General features: G+C 49.0%; 1 protein-coding gene across 3 annotated transcripts in view; it reads left to right on the top strand.

Annotated features, from left to right (window-relative positions):
• HEATR6 (HEAT repeat containing 6) overlaps window positions 1-18,343 on the top strand; it is a 205,568-nt gene that overhangs the window by 92,615 nt on the left and 94,610 nt on the right. For all 3 annotated transcript variants that reach the window (XM_063954808.1, XM_063954806.1, XM_063954807.1), the window contains 2 exons: window positions 7,513-7,653; window positions 9,684-9,799. In XM_063954808.1, the coding sequence (XP_063810878.1) occupies window positions 7,513-7,653; window positions 9,684-9,799 (257 nt within the window). The remainder of the gene's footprint in view (window positions 1-7,512; window positions 7,654-9,683; window positions 9,800-18,343) is intronic.

The raw sequence follows: 18,343 nt of genomic DNA on the forward strand, positions 1-18,343 counted from the left end.
ACTTAAACATTTTTGGTATTCACTGACCCTTTGTCATACTGCAATGGAAACATTCAAACTTATATTACCGCACATGCTAGTGTGCTCTTTTCATTTATACAAATTTATATGCCTACCCACAAAGGATCTAGGTAAGGTAAAGATAATCAGTGCCTTGCATTTTTTCATTTTACACAGAGCACCTTGCGAGACAGCCATGTTGGGCGCGCTATATTGGTAAAAATGTGCGAATAAGCAATACATGTAGAAACACTGGTGGTCATTCCGTGTTAATCGCACGTAGCAACTTTTTGCTGGTCGTGCGATCAACTTGACGCCGCCTAAGGGGGAGTGTATTTTAGCATAGCAGGGCAGCGATCGCTTGTGCAGCCTTGCTATGCTAAAAAAGTTTCAAGCAAAACAAGACTAGCCCTATACCTACTTACCCTTTGCGACGGATCCAGTGATGCAGGTCCCGGATTTGATGTCAGACATCCGCCCTCAAAACGCCTGGACACGCCTGCGTTCGCTGGCCAACTCCCGGAAAATGGTAAGTTGACGCCCCGACACACCTTCTGCCTGTCAATCTTCTTGCGGTTGCTGCTGCGACCGTTTTCCTCGTTCCCGGCGACGTGCGTGCGCAATTCCGACCCAATCGCACCGCTGCAAGGAAGTGCAGCGTGCGATCGGGTCAGAATGACCCCCATTGTGTAATGATACAGTGAGCAGTGAACAAACAGAATAGCCTTTGCGTTTATGTCACCTGTTCGGCCTGGCAACATCAGGAAAATTCACAAAAGTTCTTGTGATCCTTAGAGCCCAATTTAAGAAAACAAAAGGTATTAGTGTGGTCGTATCACCGCAATTTCCTGATTGCAAGGAAATCAAGCGTTTGCCAAGAACGATGTCTGCAGTAATCGCTGCATGTGGTGGCCCTACAGAGTACTGGCACCATTAAATCTCATTGATCTATTTACTGTCAGTGTCCTGTCACTTGTCTACATAGTGTAATTATAATTGCTTCTTAGAAGATGCTGAGCTCCTTTGCGGGTGATTAATGTAACTGTTCACAACAGATTCACTAATGTGATGCTCTGATACTTTAGGTTGGGGGTATGCCGACCAGGGTAATAAAATTGTTAATGATCACGCAATTTCAACTGTATTTCCCCATAAGGGTGATCCACTTCCCATATGTACTAGAATATACCGACGCAGGAATACAGACAGCCAGAATCCCGACTTCGAGCTCAGCATGTCCCCTCATGGGCTAGCTGTGCTCGTCACGCTTTAGGCTCGGTAGGGACTTCTATTCCCCCTCGGGTGGTGGCGTGGACCACCACCTAAGTGGGGTTTCAGGCTAGAGGTTGGGATTCCAACCGTCTGCATTTCAATGGCTGTCGGGATTTTGACCGCCGGGATCCCGACAGTCGGGAATATAACTGCGTACCAGTAAAGGAGGTGCTTCGTCCTTTCCCATCACACTAGTTTCTATGATGCCGATGAACAGTTCAGATTTTAAATGCAACATTTTTGTGTTAGTGTTCCCCATGCAGGTAGTCTGCTAGGCAACAACTTCACATATATTATAGAAATAGGTATTTTACCAGAGAGTACTGAGTAACTCTAAGTTGATCATTTTGTAAGTGTCCTTCATGGCACGTAATCTCAGTGCGCACTATCCAAGATGTACTATTCACTATATTTGCATTAAACCCTGGCACTCTGTATTAGACTTAGAACATGGTTTGCCATGCACAGGTGTTACAATAGACTGTATGCCATTCACTGTAGTTACAGTAACCCTCAGTGCTCTTTATCACAGGATTATTTGGAACCGTATGAATCACAGTGTTACATTAATCCTCCGCACTCCGTATCGGAGTTATTATTAGAATTGTGCCGCTCACTATTGTTATAGTCCACTCAAGTGTTCTGTATGGGAGATTTAACTAGTGGTGTGCCACTCACTTGTTACATTAATCACTGACGCTCTATATCAGAATTTGTACTGAGCAGTGCCGTAACTAGGCATTTTAGCGCTGTGTGCAAGAAACGACATTGGCGCCCCCCCATGTAAGACAGGGGCAGTGCGCGCCATAGGCGCGCAAAAAATACATAAAGGCGTGGCTTTATGGGGAAGGGGCGTGGCCACAAAATAATAGCAATTCATACTACGGTGCACGGTAGTCTCCATTATTCAAATTACATTGCACAGTAGCGCCACTACACCAGGTAGAGACCCTTTTATACATTACAGCAGACAGTGTCCCCCTTTTTACACATTACGGCAGACAGCGTCCCCCTTTTACACATTACGGCAGATGGTGTCCCCCTTTATACACATTGCAGCAGCCAGTGTCCCCCTTTATACACATTGCAGCAGCCAGTGTCCCCCTTTTTACACATTGCGGCAGCCAGTCCCCCTTTTTACACATTGCGGCAGCCAGTCCCCCTTTTTACACATTGCGGCAGCCAGGCCCCCTTTTTACACATTGCGGCAGCCAGGCCCCCTTTTTACACATTGCGGCAGCCAGGCCCCCTTTTTACACATTGCGGCAGCCAGGCCCCCTTTTTACACATTGCAGCAGCCAGTCCCCCTTTTTACACATTATGCCAGATGGTGTCCGAGAGAGAGAGATACTTCCCATCTCCCCGCTGACAGGCTCCTCGTGCAGCTTCCTCTGTGCAGGCAGGTGAGAAGGAGGATGAGGGAGGGGGACTGGAGCCGCAGCAGCGCTATGTAATTGGTAGTAAGCGCCGCTGCAGCAGTCCCCTCTTCCGTATTGGCTGCCCGGCGCTGCTGTGGATGCTGGGATGGAGGAACCACATCCCAGCATCCACAGCAGCGCCAGGCAGCCAATACGGAAGGAGAGGGGACTGCTGCAGCGCAGTGGCGTGCGGTGAGGTCAGAGGCTGGTGAGGCACTACAGCCATAATGTCCGCCGAATCCTGCCGATGACCCCTACCGCCGCCAAGCCAATGCCCGCTACTGCCACTGAACCGATGCCTGCTGCCACCGCCAATGGCTTACAAACTCGCCCACCATCAACTGACCCAGCCCTCCGCCACTAATTTGCACCTCAGTCCGATGCCGCCAATGCCCGCTGCCTGCCTGCTCATCATACTTGTGATATATTGTACATTTTTATAGAAAAAAAATAAAAATTAGTGTTTGGGAAGGGAGTGGGAGGAGGACATGAATGCAATTTTGTTGTCCAGGGCTTCCATTAACTTAATGGAGAAGGGTCTGAATGGGTTAAAAAAAAAAAAATGTGTGAGGTCCCCCTTCCTAAGTATAACCAGCCTCGGGCTCTTTGAGCCGGTCCTGGTTGTTTAAATACTGGGGAAAAATGGGACAGGGGTTCCCCGTATTTAGACAACCCGCACCGGGCTCTTAGACCGGTCCTGGTTCCAAAAATATGGGGGGACAAAAGATGTAGGGGTCCCCCGTATTTTTAAAACCAGCACCGGGCTCCACTAGCCAGGGACATAATGCCACAGCCGGGGGACACATTTATGTAGGTCCCTGCGGCCGTGGCATTACCCCCCCAACTAGTCACCCCTGGCCGGGGTTCCCTGGAGGACTGGGGACCCCTTAAATCAAGAGGTCCCCCCCCCCTCCAGGCACCCAAGGGCCAGGGGTGAAGCCCGAGGCTGTCCCCAGCACCCCTGGGTGGTGGGTGCCGGGCTGATAGCCATAAGTGTGTATAAAAAAGAATATTGAATATTGGTTTTTGTTGTGGAACTACAAGGCCCAGCAAGCCTCCGTCGCTTGCTGGTACTTGGAGAACCTCAAGTGCCAGCATGCGGGGAAATAACGGGCCCGCTGGTACCTGTAGTTCTACAACAACAAAAATACCCAAATAAAAACACACCACACACACCGTGAAAGTTAAAATTTATTAAAACACACTCACACATACTTACCTACATCCCACGCCGGTCACGTCCACTTGTCCATGTAGAATCCAATAGGTGGTTCCTGTAAAAATGAGAGAGATTACTTACCTACATCCCACGCCGGTCACGTCCACTTGTCCAGTAGAATCCAATAGGGCCAGGACCTGTAAAAATGAAAATTATACTTACAAACAAAGTAATCCACAGGAGGAGAGAGAGAAATTAATGAATATTATACACTCGCTGACGCAGACAGGGGAGAGTGCTGCTGCTAACTGGGATGATGGAGCAGGCTCCCCCAATAGTTGTGAGCCTAGTAGCTGTACCCCTAGTAGCTTTGCCCCCTGTAGCAGTGCCCCGAGTAGTTGTGACCCCTGTAGTTGTGCCCCTTGTAGCTGTGCCCCTTGTAGCTGTGCCCCCTGTAGCTTTGCCCCTTGTGGCTGTGCCCCCAGTAGTTGTGACCCCTGTAGCTGTGCCCGTTGTAGCTGTGCCCCTTGTAGCAGTGCCCCTTGTAGCTTTGCCCCCAGTCGCTGTGGCCCCTGTAGTTGTGCCCCCAGTAGTTGTTCCCCCAGTCGCTGTGCCCCTTGTAGCTTTGCCCCCAGTCGCTGTGCCCCCTGTAGCTTTGCCCCCAGTAGCTGTGACCCCTGTAATTGTGCCCCCAGTTGCTGTGCCCCTTGTAGTTGTGCCCCCCAGTTGCTGTGCCCCTTGTAGTTGAGCCCCCCAGTTGCTGTGCCCCTTGTAGTTGTGCCCCCCAGTTGCTGTGCCCCTTGTAGTTGTGCCCCTTGTAGTTATGCCCCCAGTTGCTGTGCCCCTTGTAGTTGTGCCCCCAGTTGCTGTGCCCCTTGTAGTTGTGCCCCCCAGTTGCTGTGCCCCTTGTAGTTGTGCCCCTTATAGTTGTGCCCCTTTTGCCCTGCCCCTGTTGCTGTGCCCCTTATAGTTGTGCCCCTGTTGCTGTGCCCCTTGTTGTGCCCCCCAGTTGCTGTGCCCCTTGTAGTTGTGCCCCTTGTAGTTGTTCCCCCCCCAGTTGCTGTGCCCCTTATAGTTGTGCCCCTTACAGTTGTGCCCCTTGTTGTTGTGCCCCTTGTTGTTGTGCCCCCCAGTTGTTGTGCCCCTTGTTGCTGTGCCCTCCAGTTGCTGTGCCCCTGTTGCTGTGCCCTTTGTAGTTGAGCCCCCCCAGTTGCTGTGCCCCTTGTAGTTGTGCCCCCCAGTTGCTGTGCCCCTTGTAGTTGTGTCCCTTGTAGTTGTGCCCCCAGTTGCTGTGCCCCCAGTTGCTGTGCCCCTTGTAGTTGTGCCCCCCATTTGCTGTGCCCCTTATAGTTGTGCCCCTTTTGCTGTGCCCCTTATAGTTGTGCCCCTGTTGCTGTGCCCTTTATAGTTGTGCCCCCCTGTTGCTGTGCCCCTTGTTGCTGTGCCCCCCTGTTGCTGTGCCCCTTGTTGTTGTGCCCCCAGTTGCTGTGCCCCTTGTTGTTGTGCCCCCCAGTTGCGGTGCCCCTGTTGCTGTGCCCCTTGTTGTTGTGCCCCTGTTGCTGCCTCCAACACAAACACATCAAAAAAAACACACACACACATACTTACCGCTCCTGCAGCGCTGAACTCCGTCTCCGTCCGCCGGCTCGTCTCTGCTGTACTATGGGAGAGACATCATGACTCATGACGTCTCTCCCATATTAGCGGTGCTGGCTGCAGCGGGCGCCCACACAGGCCACGGCGCCTGCTGCAGCCGGGAAGGGGGTGATTGGACAGCGGATCCAGCACTGGATCAGCTGGGCCAATCACATCTGGGGCACTGACAGGGGCGTGCATTCATAGCACGCCCCTGTCATTGCGGCACCAGTATAGGTGCCGCTTCCCCATTCATTTTCTATGGGCTTTCATAGCCCATTGCTGCGGCCCGCCCCCCGCTGCCCGGACTTTTAGTGTTAGCAGCGGGAGGCACCTCTCCCGCTGCCTCACTCGCAGCCACGGGGGGGGGGGGGGGGATTATTAAAATAATAAAAAAAGATATTTATAACAGACTGTGTTATAAATATCTTCTTTTTATTATTTTAATCATTATGACAGGGGAGGCACTGCCTCCCCTGACTGCACGTCCCTGCTGCAGCGGCGCTTACTACCAATTACATAGCGCTGCTGCAGCTCCAGTCCCCCTCCCTCCTCCTCCTTCCCCCCTGCCCGGCGCTGCTCTTCTCCCTCCACAGCGCGGCGGCGCACAGCACAGAACAGGCGGCATGTAATGAGTCAATTTGACTCATTACATGTCGCTGGCTGTGCGCCCTCAGGGCAACTGCGCTGTGTGCCAAGCCCACTTGGCACACACGTAGTTACGGCCCTGGTACTGAAAATATGCTGCTCGCTGTTATTTCAATCCTGGCACTCTATGTCAGAACTTTTACTGGTGGAGCTATAGTCCCCATACATCTAAGTTGTTACACACACATTAATAGCAATGTAATAAACAATGGGGTTTTAGGTCCTATTTTAATCTAGGAGTGGCAAGTGGAGTGGATCAATGCCTTTTGCTTATTTGATCTTTTTGTGATCACATCTTCTCATGCACCCCAGTGTTAAGGTGCCCATACACTAGACGATATTATGAGCTATTTGGCCATTTCCGACGGATCGGAACTATAAATCGTTCATAACAGTGCAGATCATTCAGTGTCTGTGAACGATCACGATGCGCGGTCCCGCTGGTCATTGGTCGGAGCTTCTGATCTTCCCTGCTGCAGGGAAGATCTGAAGCTATCGTCAACGACTTCATGCTCCTGGATGTAGCCACTCCCAGATCATAAGATATATCTTATGTGTATTGTACTATATAGTTTGCCCATGACTGCCGGGGGGAGTTCAAGGGAAATCGTTAACGAGAATGCATCGTTTACAGGTCGTCTAGTGTATGGGCACCTCAAGTTTTTATGTAATGCAACTTGTGTCAGCTGTTTTCCTAGGTATTTTACAGCAGATATGCTTGGTGACTGTCTCACCTGTAACATCCAGTGTGCAGGTGAGCTCTATACCAGCAAGCATATCTTACGTTTAATTCTAATGTGATGGCAATTGCCATGTTTATAATGCTGAGTGATAGAGTAGGACTTGCAGAAAAATTGGGTCTCTTGACAATAAACAGATTGACCTAGATAATTATGACCCACAAAATGCAGAATTACAGTTGCATACCAACACATGAGGAGAATAACTGCTGGTTTACTTTACTCTAAGTCAGGCATATCCAAACTGCGGCCCTCCAGCTGTTGAGAAACTACACATCCCAGCATGCCCTGACACAGCTTTAGCATTCTCTGACAGCAAAACTGTGTCAGTGCATGCTGGGATATGTAGTTTCACAACAGCTGGAGCCAGTTTGGACATGCCTGCTCTAAGTCCATCCTTCCTCCTGATGTTACCATTTGTGTCCCTATGAACTAATATATTAATCCTTGTATAACGTTGTGGTATGCAGAACATGCCTAATAAATTATAAATTAATAAATGAAAAATGCCATTCTGCTTTTCCAACTACATTCATAATTGAATACTTTGCCCCTTTTATCAAATGCATAATTATATAAATATTCAGCAGTGCCTGTTTGATCTTATAAAGCCTTTGATGATTTTTGCCTTCGGTGACAGGTTATTGTTGATGAGAAGAATTTGGATTTTCTCCTTGGATTTTCTACTTCTGCCTTGAAACAATGTAGCTCCTGGGCCCATGTTGAAATTCTGCATGCAGTAGCAGCACTAGTTTACAGCAATGGGCCTAATTGCCAGAAGGTAAGCATTTCTTGGTGAATTGATATTGTTTAGAATATTTCCTTTACCACTAATAACACCAAATTGAAAAGCAATATCTAATGTATAAGTGGCGAGATGATAAGTTTTTGTGTATCTAGTATGTGTTTTATAATGTAAAATGATGCACCAAGTGAACTCCAATGTGCTCACTCCTTACCACCCCTCCTCCTAGTTCTGCAGTCTTCTCTTCATTGTCCACCAATATCCCCCATAGAGGGCAGCCACATGTGAGCATCCTTTCTCCTTTTTCTTTCCAGAATTGTGCTCACACAAATTCTGTATCTATGTGAATTTATGCATTAGAAATGTAAGAATAATATAATGTCTTTCTGCTGATATTTTGAATGTTATAAATTTTGTGAGTAAAGAATTCTGTAAGATGTCCCTATCTTTGTGACTCTTTGTTACTGACTTTAGTAGGCATCAAAGATAGTATCTTTCCCTACAGAGTCCTCTGTAGAATATAAAGGGGGATATCCGATTACACGCGGTACATTACTGCGGGGCTCTTCTATTACAACCAATAAGCTGGCACGAACGTGGTTTATCGGGGATTGTCACCTGCATTCACTGGGCATCCGCTTCCTGGCAGTTCCTGCTCCCCGTCTCGTACAGCTCCCCAGCAGCTCCTGCTCCCACTATCCCTTCACATGACCCCTGCCTGGCCAAGGCGTCCGGAGCAGGGGAAGATTGGTGATTGACTGTGGGTTATGGGGCTGAGTGCCAGATCGCGGGCACCCTCCCTGCTGCCCCCGACTGCTGCTGCAGCTGGTGCGGGTCACTCACTGGAGGGGTCGCCACGGCTTATCATACCCTAACAAATGCTGTGGCAACGGAATCACACAGGTTTCACTTAACCTGTGTGTTTTTGCACTAAAAATATATACCGTATTTTTCGGACCATAAGACGCACCTTTTCTCCCCAAAAATGTGGGGGGAAAAGTATGTGCGTCTTATGGAGCGAATAAGACGTTTGCGGGTAGCGGGTAGTGGCGGCGGCCGGCGGGTAGCGGAGGCTGGCGGGTAGCGGCGGGTCCTGGATGCTACTGCTGCGCCGTCATCAGCAGAGCGGCCACAACTCAGCAGCAGATCCGGCGTCATGTAACTCCCCCCGCTCCCCCATACCTCCTCCCTCCTCAGGAGAGCAGGGAACCACTGGTACTGTCGGGTAGCGGCGGCCGTCGGGTAGCGGCGGGTCCTGGATGCTGCTGCTGCTGCTGTGCCGTCATCATCAGAGCGCAGAGCGGCCACATCTCAGCAGCAGAGCCGGCGTCATGTGACTCCCCCGCTCCCCCCCACCTCCTCCCTTCTCAGGAGACGCAGGGAACCACTGGTACTGTCAGTGTGTGTGTGTGTGTGTGTGTGTATGCTCGCTCTGATGTGTGTGTGTGTCTGTGTATGCTGGCTCTGACAGAAGGCTGCACTGTATTCTTGAGTCTGAAAAATCACAGAAATATCTCTTAGAGGTCAGAATATTTTTTTCCCAGTTTTCCTACTCTAAAAACTAGGTGCGTCTTATGGTCAGGTGCGTCTTATGGTCCGAAAAATACGGTATATATTTCTTTTTACGGGAGATTTAATTGGATACCCTGTAAAAAAATATTGGTGAAATATCGGGAAAAATTGCGAAAAACTCATTTTGCTCCCAATGTTTCATCGCCCCTAATTGGATACCCCCCAAAGTGTCCATACCTGACAGGGATATCACATTTGTTCTTACCATTCACCCTTTACAGCTCCCTGGCTTTATTTCACTATTTCTCCATTAAATTCATCTCTGCCTGACGTTTAATTGTTCACAATGGACACTGCACAACCCCTGTATCTGGTCATTCCAGACAGACTAAGCAGCACTATCCGCATAAAATAATTTTGTGTGGCAGGTTTTAGAAAAAAACTGGCCTGTGTTTCTGTATAAAAATAAAAAAAAATGTTTTTAATTGCATGAAGTTATAAATGTTTCCTGCATTTAGACGAACACTTGAGTTTTTATAATTTCTCCATATCAGTATCTTCCAGATTTGCTGGGGCCGACTGGGATCCTTGTAAGGCTATGTGATGCCAGCAAGTCAGATCCTGAGTTGTTGAGAGCTGCAGTTCACAGCATGGCCAATCTATGCCTTTGGTAAGCAAGATTTCTTATTGGCCGTGTAATGCCCTACTTCTTTATCTTATGTTTCTCTGACGTCCTAAGTGGATGCTGGGACTCCGTAAGGACCATGGGGAATAGCGGCTCCGCAGGAGACTGGGCACAACTAAAGAAAGCTTTAGGACTACCTGGTGTGCACTGGCTCCTCCCACCATGACCCTCCTCCAGACCTCAGTTAGAATCTTGTGCCCGGCTGAGCTGGATGCACACTAGGGGCTCTCCTGAGCTCCTAGAAAGAAAGTATATTTTAGGTTTTTTATTTTACAGTGAGATCTGCTGGCAACAGACTCACTGCAGCGAGGGACTAAGGGGAGAAGAAGCGAACCTACCTAACTGGTGGTAGCTTGGGCTTCTTAGGCTACTGGACACCATTAGCTCCAGAGGGATCGACCACAGGACCCGACCTCGATGTTCGGTCCCGGAGCCGCGCCGCCGGCCCCCTTACAGAGCCAGAAGCAAGAAGTGTTCCGGAAAATCGGCGGCAGAAGACTTCTGTCTTCAACAAGGTAGCGCACAGCACTGCAGCTGTGCGCCATTGCTCCTCATGCACACCTCACACTCCGGTCACTGATGGGTGCAGGGCGCTGGGGGGGGGGGGCGGCGCCCTGAGGGCAATATAAACACCTTGGCTGGCAAATCATCACAATATATAGTCCCAGGGCTATATATGTGATAAATTACCCCTGCCAGAATCCATGAAAAAAGCGGGAGAAAAGTCAGCCGAAAAAGGGGCGGGGCTATCTCCCTCAGCACACTGGCGCCATTTTTTCTTCACAGTGCAGCTGGAAGACAGCTCCCCAGGCTCTCCCCTGTAGTTTTCAGGCTCAAAGGGTTAAAAAGAGAGGAGGGGGCACCAAATTTAGGCGCAATATGTGTATACAAGCAGCTATTGGGGGGAAAATCACTCAGTTATAGTGTTAATCCCTGCATTATATAGCGCTCTGGTGTGTGCTGGCATACTCTCTCTCTGTCTCCCCAAAGGACTTTGTGGGGTCCTGTCCTCAGTCAGAGCATTCCCTGTGTGTGTGCGGTGTGTCGGTACGGCTGTGTCGACATGTTGGATGAGGAAGGTTACGTGGAGGCGGAGCAGAGGCCGATAAATGGGATGTCGCCCCCTGTGGGGCCGACACCAGAGTGGATGGATAGGTGGAAGGTATTAACCGACAATGTCAACTCCTTACATAAAAGGCTGGATGACGTAACAGCTGTGGGACAGCCGGCTTCTCAGCCCGCGCCTGCCCAGGCGTCTCAAAGGCCATCAGGGGCTAAAAAAAAAAAAAAAAAAAAAACGCCCGTTACCTCAGATGGCAGACACAGATGTCGACACGGAGTCTGACTCCAGTGTCGACGAGGTTGAGACATATACACAATCCACTAGGAACATCCGTTGCATGATCTCGGCAATGAAAAATGTGTTACACATTTCTGACATTAACCCAAGTACCACATAAAAGGGGTTTTATGTTTGGGGAGAAAAAGCAGCCAGTGTTTTGTTCCCCCATCAGATGAGTGAATGAAGTGTGTAAAGAAGCGTGGGTTCCCCCGATAAGAAACTGGTAATTTCTAAAAAGTTACTGCTGGCGTACCCTTTCCCGCCAGAGGATAGGTCACGTTGGGAGATATCCCCTAGGGTGGATAAGGCGCTCACACGTTTGTCAAAAAAGGTGGCACTGCCGTCTTAGGATACGGCCACTTTGAAGGAGCCTGCTGATAAAAGCAGGAGGCTATCCTGAAGTCTGTATATACACACTCGGGTACTATACTGAGACCTGCAATTGCCTCAGCATGAATAGTGCTGCTGCAGCATGGTCTGATACCCTGTCAGATAAACCCTAGACAGGGAAAATATTTTGCTAGCATAGAGCATTTTAAAGACGTCGTCTTATATATGAGGGATGCACAGAGGGATATTTGCCGGCTGGCATCCAGAATTAATGCAATGTCCATTCTGCCAGGAGGGTATTAGAGACCCGGCAGTGGACAGGTGATGCTGACTTTAAAAGGCACATGGAGATTCTGCCTTATAAGGGTGAGGAATTGTTTGGGGATGGTCTCTGGGACCTCGTATCCACAGCAACAGCTGGTAAGAAAAAATTTTACCTCCAGGTTTCCTCACAGCCTAAGAAAGCACCGTATTTTCAGGTACAGTCCTTTCGGCTTCAGAAAAGCAAGCGGGTCAAAGGCGCTTCCTTTCTGCACAGAGACAAGGGAAGAAGGAAAAAGCTGCACCAGACAGCCAGTTCCCAGGATCAAAAAAATCTTCCCCCGCTTCCTCTGAGTCCACCGCATGACGTTGGGGCTCCACAGGTGGAGACAGGTGCGGTGGGGGCGCGTCTCGGGAACTTCAGCGACCAGTGGGCTTGCCCACAGGTGGATCCCTAGGTTCTGCAAGTAGTATCACAGTGATACAAGCTGGAGTTCGAGGCGACTCCACCCGGGAGAGTGGGGACTTCATCCAGAAGTCTTCCAAATGATTGTACACCGTTGGGAAAGGCCACAGGTGGACATGATGGCGTCCCGCCTCAACAAAAAGCTAAAAAGATATTGCGCCAGGTCAAGGGACCCTCAGGCGATAGCTGTGGACGCTCTGGTAACACCGTGGGTATTCCAGTCGGTGTATGTGTTCCCTTCTCTGCCTCTCATACCCAGGGTAATGAGAATAATAAGAAGGAGAGGAGTAAGAACTATACTCATTGTTCCGGATTGGCCAAGAAGAGCTTGGTACCCAGAACTCCAAGAAATGATCTCAGAGGACCCATGGCCTCTGCCGCTCAGACAGGACCTGTTCCAAGACGTACCGCGGCTGCGTTTGACGGCATGGCGGTTGAACGCCGGATCCTGAAGGAAAAGGGCATTCCGGAGGAAGTTATTCCTACGCTAATTAAAGCTAGGAAAGAAGTGAACGCAAACCATTATCACCGCATGTGGCGGAAACATGTTGCGTGCTATGAGGCAAGGAAGGCCCCAACGGAGGAATTTCAGCTAGGTCGATTTCTGCACTTCCTACAGTCAGGGGTGACTATGGGCCTAAAATTGGGTTCCATTAAGGTCCAGATTTCGGCTCTATCGATTTTCTTCAAAAATAGAACTGACTTCACTGCCTGAAGTTCAGACTTTTGTTAAGGGAGTGCTGCATAGTCAGCCCCCGTTTGTGCCTCCAGTGGCACCGTGGGATCTCAACGTGGTGTTGGATTTCCTGAAGTCGCATTGGGTTGAGCCACTTAAATCCGTGGAGCTAAAATACCTCACGTGGAAAGTGGTCATGCTGTTGGCCTTGGCGTCGGCCAGGCGTGTATCAGAATTAGCGGCTTTATCATGCAAAAGCCCTTATCTAATGTTTTTATATGGATAGGGCGGAATTGAGGACTTGTTCCCAATTCCTTCCTAAGGTGGTATCAGTTTTTCATGTGAACCAACCTATTGTGGTGCCTGCGGCTACTTGGGACTTGGAGGATTCCAAGTTACTGGACGTAGTCAGGGCCCTGAAAAATATGTTTCCAGGACGGCTGGAGTCAGGAAAACTGACTCGCTATTTATCCTGTATGCACCCAACAAGCTAGGTGCTCCTGCTTCTAAGCAGACTATTGCTCGCTGGATCTGTAGCACGATTCAACTTGCACATTCTGCAGCTGGACTGCCGCACCCTAAATCTGTAAAAGTCCATTCCACGAGGAAAGTGGGCTGCTCTTGTGCGGCTGCCCGAGGGGTCTCGGCTTTACAAATTTGCCGAGCTGTTACTTGGTCGGGTTCAAACACTTTTGCAAGAGTCTACAAGTTTGATACCCTGGCTGAGGAGGACCTAGAGTTTGCTCATTCGGTGCTGCAGAGTCATCCGCACTCTCCCGCCCGTTTGGGAGCTTTGGTATAATCCCCATGGTCCTTACGGAGTCCCAGCATCCACTAGGACGTCAGAGAAAATAAGATTTTACTCACCGGTAAATCTATTTCTCGTAGTTCGTAGTGGATGCTGGGCGCCCATCCCAAGTGCGGATTGTCTGCAATACTTGTATATAGTTATTGCCTAACTAAAGGGTTATTGTTGAGCCATCTGTTGAGAGGCTCAGTTATATTTCATACTGTTAACTGGGTATAGTATCACAAGTTATACGGTATGATTGGTGTTGCTGGTATGAGTCTTACCCGGGATTCAAAATCCTTCCTTATTGTGTCAGCTCTTCCGGGCACAGTATCCTAACTGAGGTCTGGAGGAGGGTCATGGTGGGAGGAGCCAGTGCACACCAGGTAGTCCTAAAGCTTTCTTTAGTTGTGCCCAGTCTCCTGCGGAGCCGCTATTCCCTTACGGAGTCCCAGCATCCACTACGGACTACGAGAAATAGATTTACCGGTGAGTAAAATCTTATTTTCACTGCATTGGATGTAATTTGTATGTAATGTCATGATGTTCTCTGTACTGCACTACATAATATGTCTGCAGTTTATAAATAAAAGGATAATCAGATCGATATGCTTCTAGAAGTGATTTTGGAAAGGTCTTTTAATGTTTGTTTCTTTCGTCCAATCTGGGGGACACTGGTATACCTTGGGATGTTAGAGGGCACCTAATCAGGAGCAGGCACAAAATATCAAACTAAACTTGTTTGAAAGCTTTCTCGTCCCCCATTACTTCCCATGAGGCCATAGGAAATCAGGGTTGTTTGTTTTTTAAATTAAGTATTTTTTTATTTGTATAAGATTTTGCAAATCTACAGAAAAACAGAAAACCAAAAGAAAAACTAGCATAAAGCAAGCTAGGGAACAAAAAGTGTCAGTTGGGTACCCTGACGACACTTTATACACAAGTGGTGGAAGTATCCAGAAATAACAGCACATAGGCATTCAGACAAGACATATCCCAGGCAGCAACCCACTAAATCTCCCATTAGTGATATCAGGCCAGACTCTGCAGCAGCTGAACCTGATGGTAGGAACAGAATAGTAAGGCAAGAGCATGGGGATATATCAAGGAGGGGGGTGGGCGACCACACAGAGGCCACATGATAGGTAGCGTACCTAAATTATGTTCACCTGTGGCACACTTGGTCATACTTCAATTAAACATATGTATATTTGTCATGTCCCGCTGTAACATTAAACAGGGACCTCCAGGCATTAAAGGTCAGACGCGAGAGGGCAAGCCAGGAACAAGCTATGCAAACCAAGTAAATTGAAAACAAATAACCTAGTGTTTCTATCCAGCACGTCATCTGCTAAGATCACCAGAGAACACACAGCAGGCGTCCGTATCGAGAGAGGTAACTCGGTGGACAACACAGCACAAATGAGCTTTGTCCGGAAGACCCCAATTGTAGGACACTCCCACATCAAATGCCATAAAGTTCCCCAGAGGCCCAGCATTGAGGGCATATCTGAGGAGTGACCTTCAAATTTATAGAGCTGTTCTGGGGTGAGGTATGTTCGGTGGAAAATGAATTTGTTGAAACCTCACATAGGCTGGAGATAAACGAGAACACTATAGAGCCATAGCCTATTACTTATCCCGAAGGAGCCCACATCAGCCTCCCGAGATGGCAGGTATAGGAGTGGTGACTTGCCCTACAGCATGAATACAATCTACAGGGGGTTGGTGGGGGCTCACCGTGTAAACCAATTTCTTAAGCGGGGACAGAGAATAGGCAGAGAATCATCAGAGAACTGAACATTTAATGCTTGTCTAAGTTGTAAATATCTGTAGAATTATGACAAAAGTATCTCAAACCTAAATTGGAGATTAGCAAATGATTGAAGTATTCCACCCTCCTGTAACTAGAGGTTGTTCGTGTTTGTGGGCTTGGTGAGGCAGTTTCCTGTCTCATTAAGGTGAAAAGCTGCACTTCTGACAGCATGTAGCAGTCTTCCCCCTGGTAGTGTCAGTTGCTGCTGCACTGTGATCTCTGGAAGAGATGTTTAATGGGGGCTTTACTCTAAAGTCTGGCCCGCACTCCAACAGGACATGAAGGACTGCTGTACTTGTATTTTTCCCCAGCCATTAATTAGGGAGCGGAGATGAAACCCACCAAACTACCTTCTGCTTCTGTAAAGATCTTGAAAGCATCAATGCTCTTCTAAAGCTCATTCAGCCCCAGCAACCTGCTTTATTCTCTTTCATACCATTGCATGTTCAGTATTATGTGTAGTCTAAATGGCTGCTGACACAGGGCCTAATTCAGACCTGATCGCTGGGCAGCAATTTTTGCTGTCCTGCGATCAGTTAGTCGCCGCCTAGAGGGGGAGGGTTTTTTGTGTATGCTTGTGTGTGATCGCATGTGCTGGAGAGCTGCACAAACAGCAGTTTGTGCAGTCTCTGCACAGCCCAGGACTTACTCACCCGCTGCGATGATCGGGGCCGGTGCTGACGTCATGAATCCTCCCACAAAACGCCAGGTCCCTCCTGCGTTTTTCCACACACTCCCTAGAAACGATCAGTTGCCACCCACAAACACCCACTTCCTGTCAATCTTCTTGCGTTCGCCGGATTTCTCACACCATCCAGTCACTGACCGGCGCACCCCGTCGCTGCGGACCGTCGTGTCTGCGCATTGCTGTGCATATGCATGCGCAGTTCAGACCTGATCGCCCGCTGTGCGAAAACGCGCATCAGCGATCAGGTACGAATTACCCCCACAATTGGATGTGCTCTGTGCCATGTGTCAGTTAGTGTGGCTGCTGCGACAATCCAACAACGGAATTGGGTGATTCTCAGTGATGCACGGGACAGCTACACAAATTCAAACTACATACTTCCCCAAAATACAAAGATTTTAGGGGGTATTAAGTTATAGGGTAATGCATTGCTACTAAACAATTACGTTTTCATATAAGAACAATTTCTGAACAGACCAGTTTAAAAGGAAAACATTTTTTAAAGTGTGTGATGCACGGGACTTTGGGCCTAATTCAAAGTTGATCGCAGCAGCAAATTTGTTAGCAGTTGGGCAAAACCATGTGCACTGCAGGGGGGCAGATATAACATGTGCAGAGAGAGTTAGATTTGGGTGGGGTGTATTCAAATTGAAATCTAAATTGCAGTGTAAAAATAAAGCAGCCAGTATTTCTCTATCGTCCTAGTGGATGCTGGGGTTCCTGAAAGGACCATGGGGAATAGCGGCTCCGCAGGAGACAGGGCACAAAAAGTAAAGCTTTTCCAGATCAGGTGGTGTGCACTGGCTCCTCCCCCTATGACCCTCCTCCAGACTCCAGTTAGATTTTTGTGCCCGGCCGAGAAGGGTGCAATTCTAGGTGGCTCTCATAAAGAGCTGCTTAGAGAAAGTTTAGCTTAGGTTTTTTATTTTACAGTGATTCCTGCTGGCAACAGGATCACTGCAACGAGGGACAGAGGGGAGAAGAAGTGAACTCACCTGCGTGCAGGATGGATTGGCTTCTTGGCTACTGGACATCAGCTCCAGAGGGACGATCACAGGTACAGCCTGGATGGTCACCGGAGCCGCGCCGCCGGCCCCCTTGCAGATGCTGAAGTAAGAAGAGGTCCAGAATCGGCGGCTGAAGACTCCTGCAGTCTTCTAAAGGTAGCGCACAGCACTGCAGCTGTGCGCCATTTTCCTCTCAGCACACTTCACACGCAGTCACTGAGGGTGCAGGGCGCTGGGGGGGGGCGCCCTGGGAGGCAAATGAAAACCTATTAAAAGGCTAAAAATACCTCACATATAGCCCCCAGAGGCTATATGGAGATATTTAACCCCTGCCTGTATTCACAAAATAGCGGGAGACGAGCCCGCCGAAAAAGGGGCGGGCCTATCTCCTCAGCACACGGCGCCATTTCCTCTCACAGTTCCGCTGGTCAGGACGGCTCCCAGGTCTCTCCCCTGCACTGCACTACAGAAACAGGGTAAAACAGAGAGGGGGGGGGCAAATTTAATGGCAATATCTTGATATATATAAAGCAGCTATAAGGGAGCACTTATTATAAGGCTATCCCTGTCATATATAGCGCTTTTTGGTGTGTGCTGGCAGACTCTCCCTCTGTCTCCCCAAAGGGCTAGTGGGTCCTGTCTTCGTTTAGAGCATTCCCTGTGTGTCTGCTGTGTGTCGGTACGTGTGTGTCGACATGTATGAGGACGATATTGGTGTGGAGGCGGAGCAATTGCCAAATATGGGGATGTCACCTCCTAGGGGGTCGACACCAGAATGGATGCCTTTATTTGTGGAATTACGGGATAGCGTCAACTCGCTTAAGCAGTCGTTTGACGACATGAGGCGGCCGGACAATCAATTAGTGCCTGTCCAGGCGCCTCAAACACCGTCAGGGGCTGTAAAACGCCCTTTGCCTCAGTCGGTCGACACAGACCCAGACACAGGCACTGATTCCAGTGGTGACGGTGACCAATCAACCGTATTTTCCAGTAGGGCCACACGTTATATGATTTTGGCAATGAAGGAGGCGTTACATTTAGCTGATACTACAGGTACCACTAAACAGGGTATTATGTGGGGTGTGAAAAAACTACCTATAGTTTTTCCTGAATCAGAAGAATTAAATGACGTGTGTGATGAAGCGTGGGTTGC

This window comes from Pseudophryne corroboree, chromosome 2, assembly GCF_028390025.1.
Source record: "Pseudophryne corroboree isolate aPseCor3 chromosome 2, aPseCor3.hap2, whole genome shotgun sequence".
Classification (NCBI taxonomy): domain Eukaryota; kingdom Metazoa; phylum Chordata; class Amphibia; order Anura; family Myobatrachidae; genus Pseudophryne; species Pseudophryne corroboree.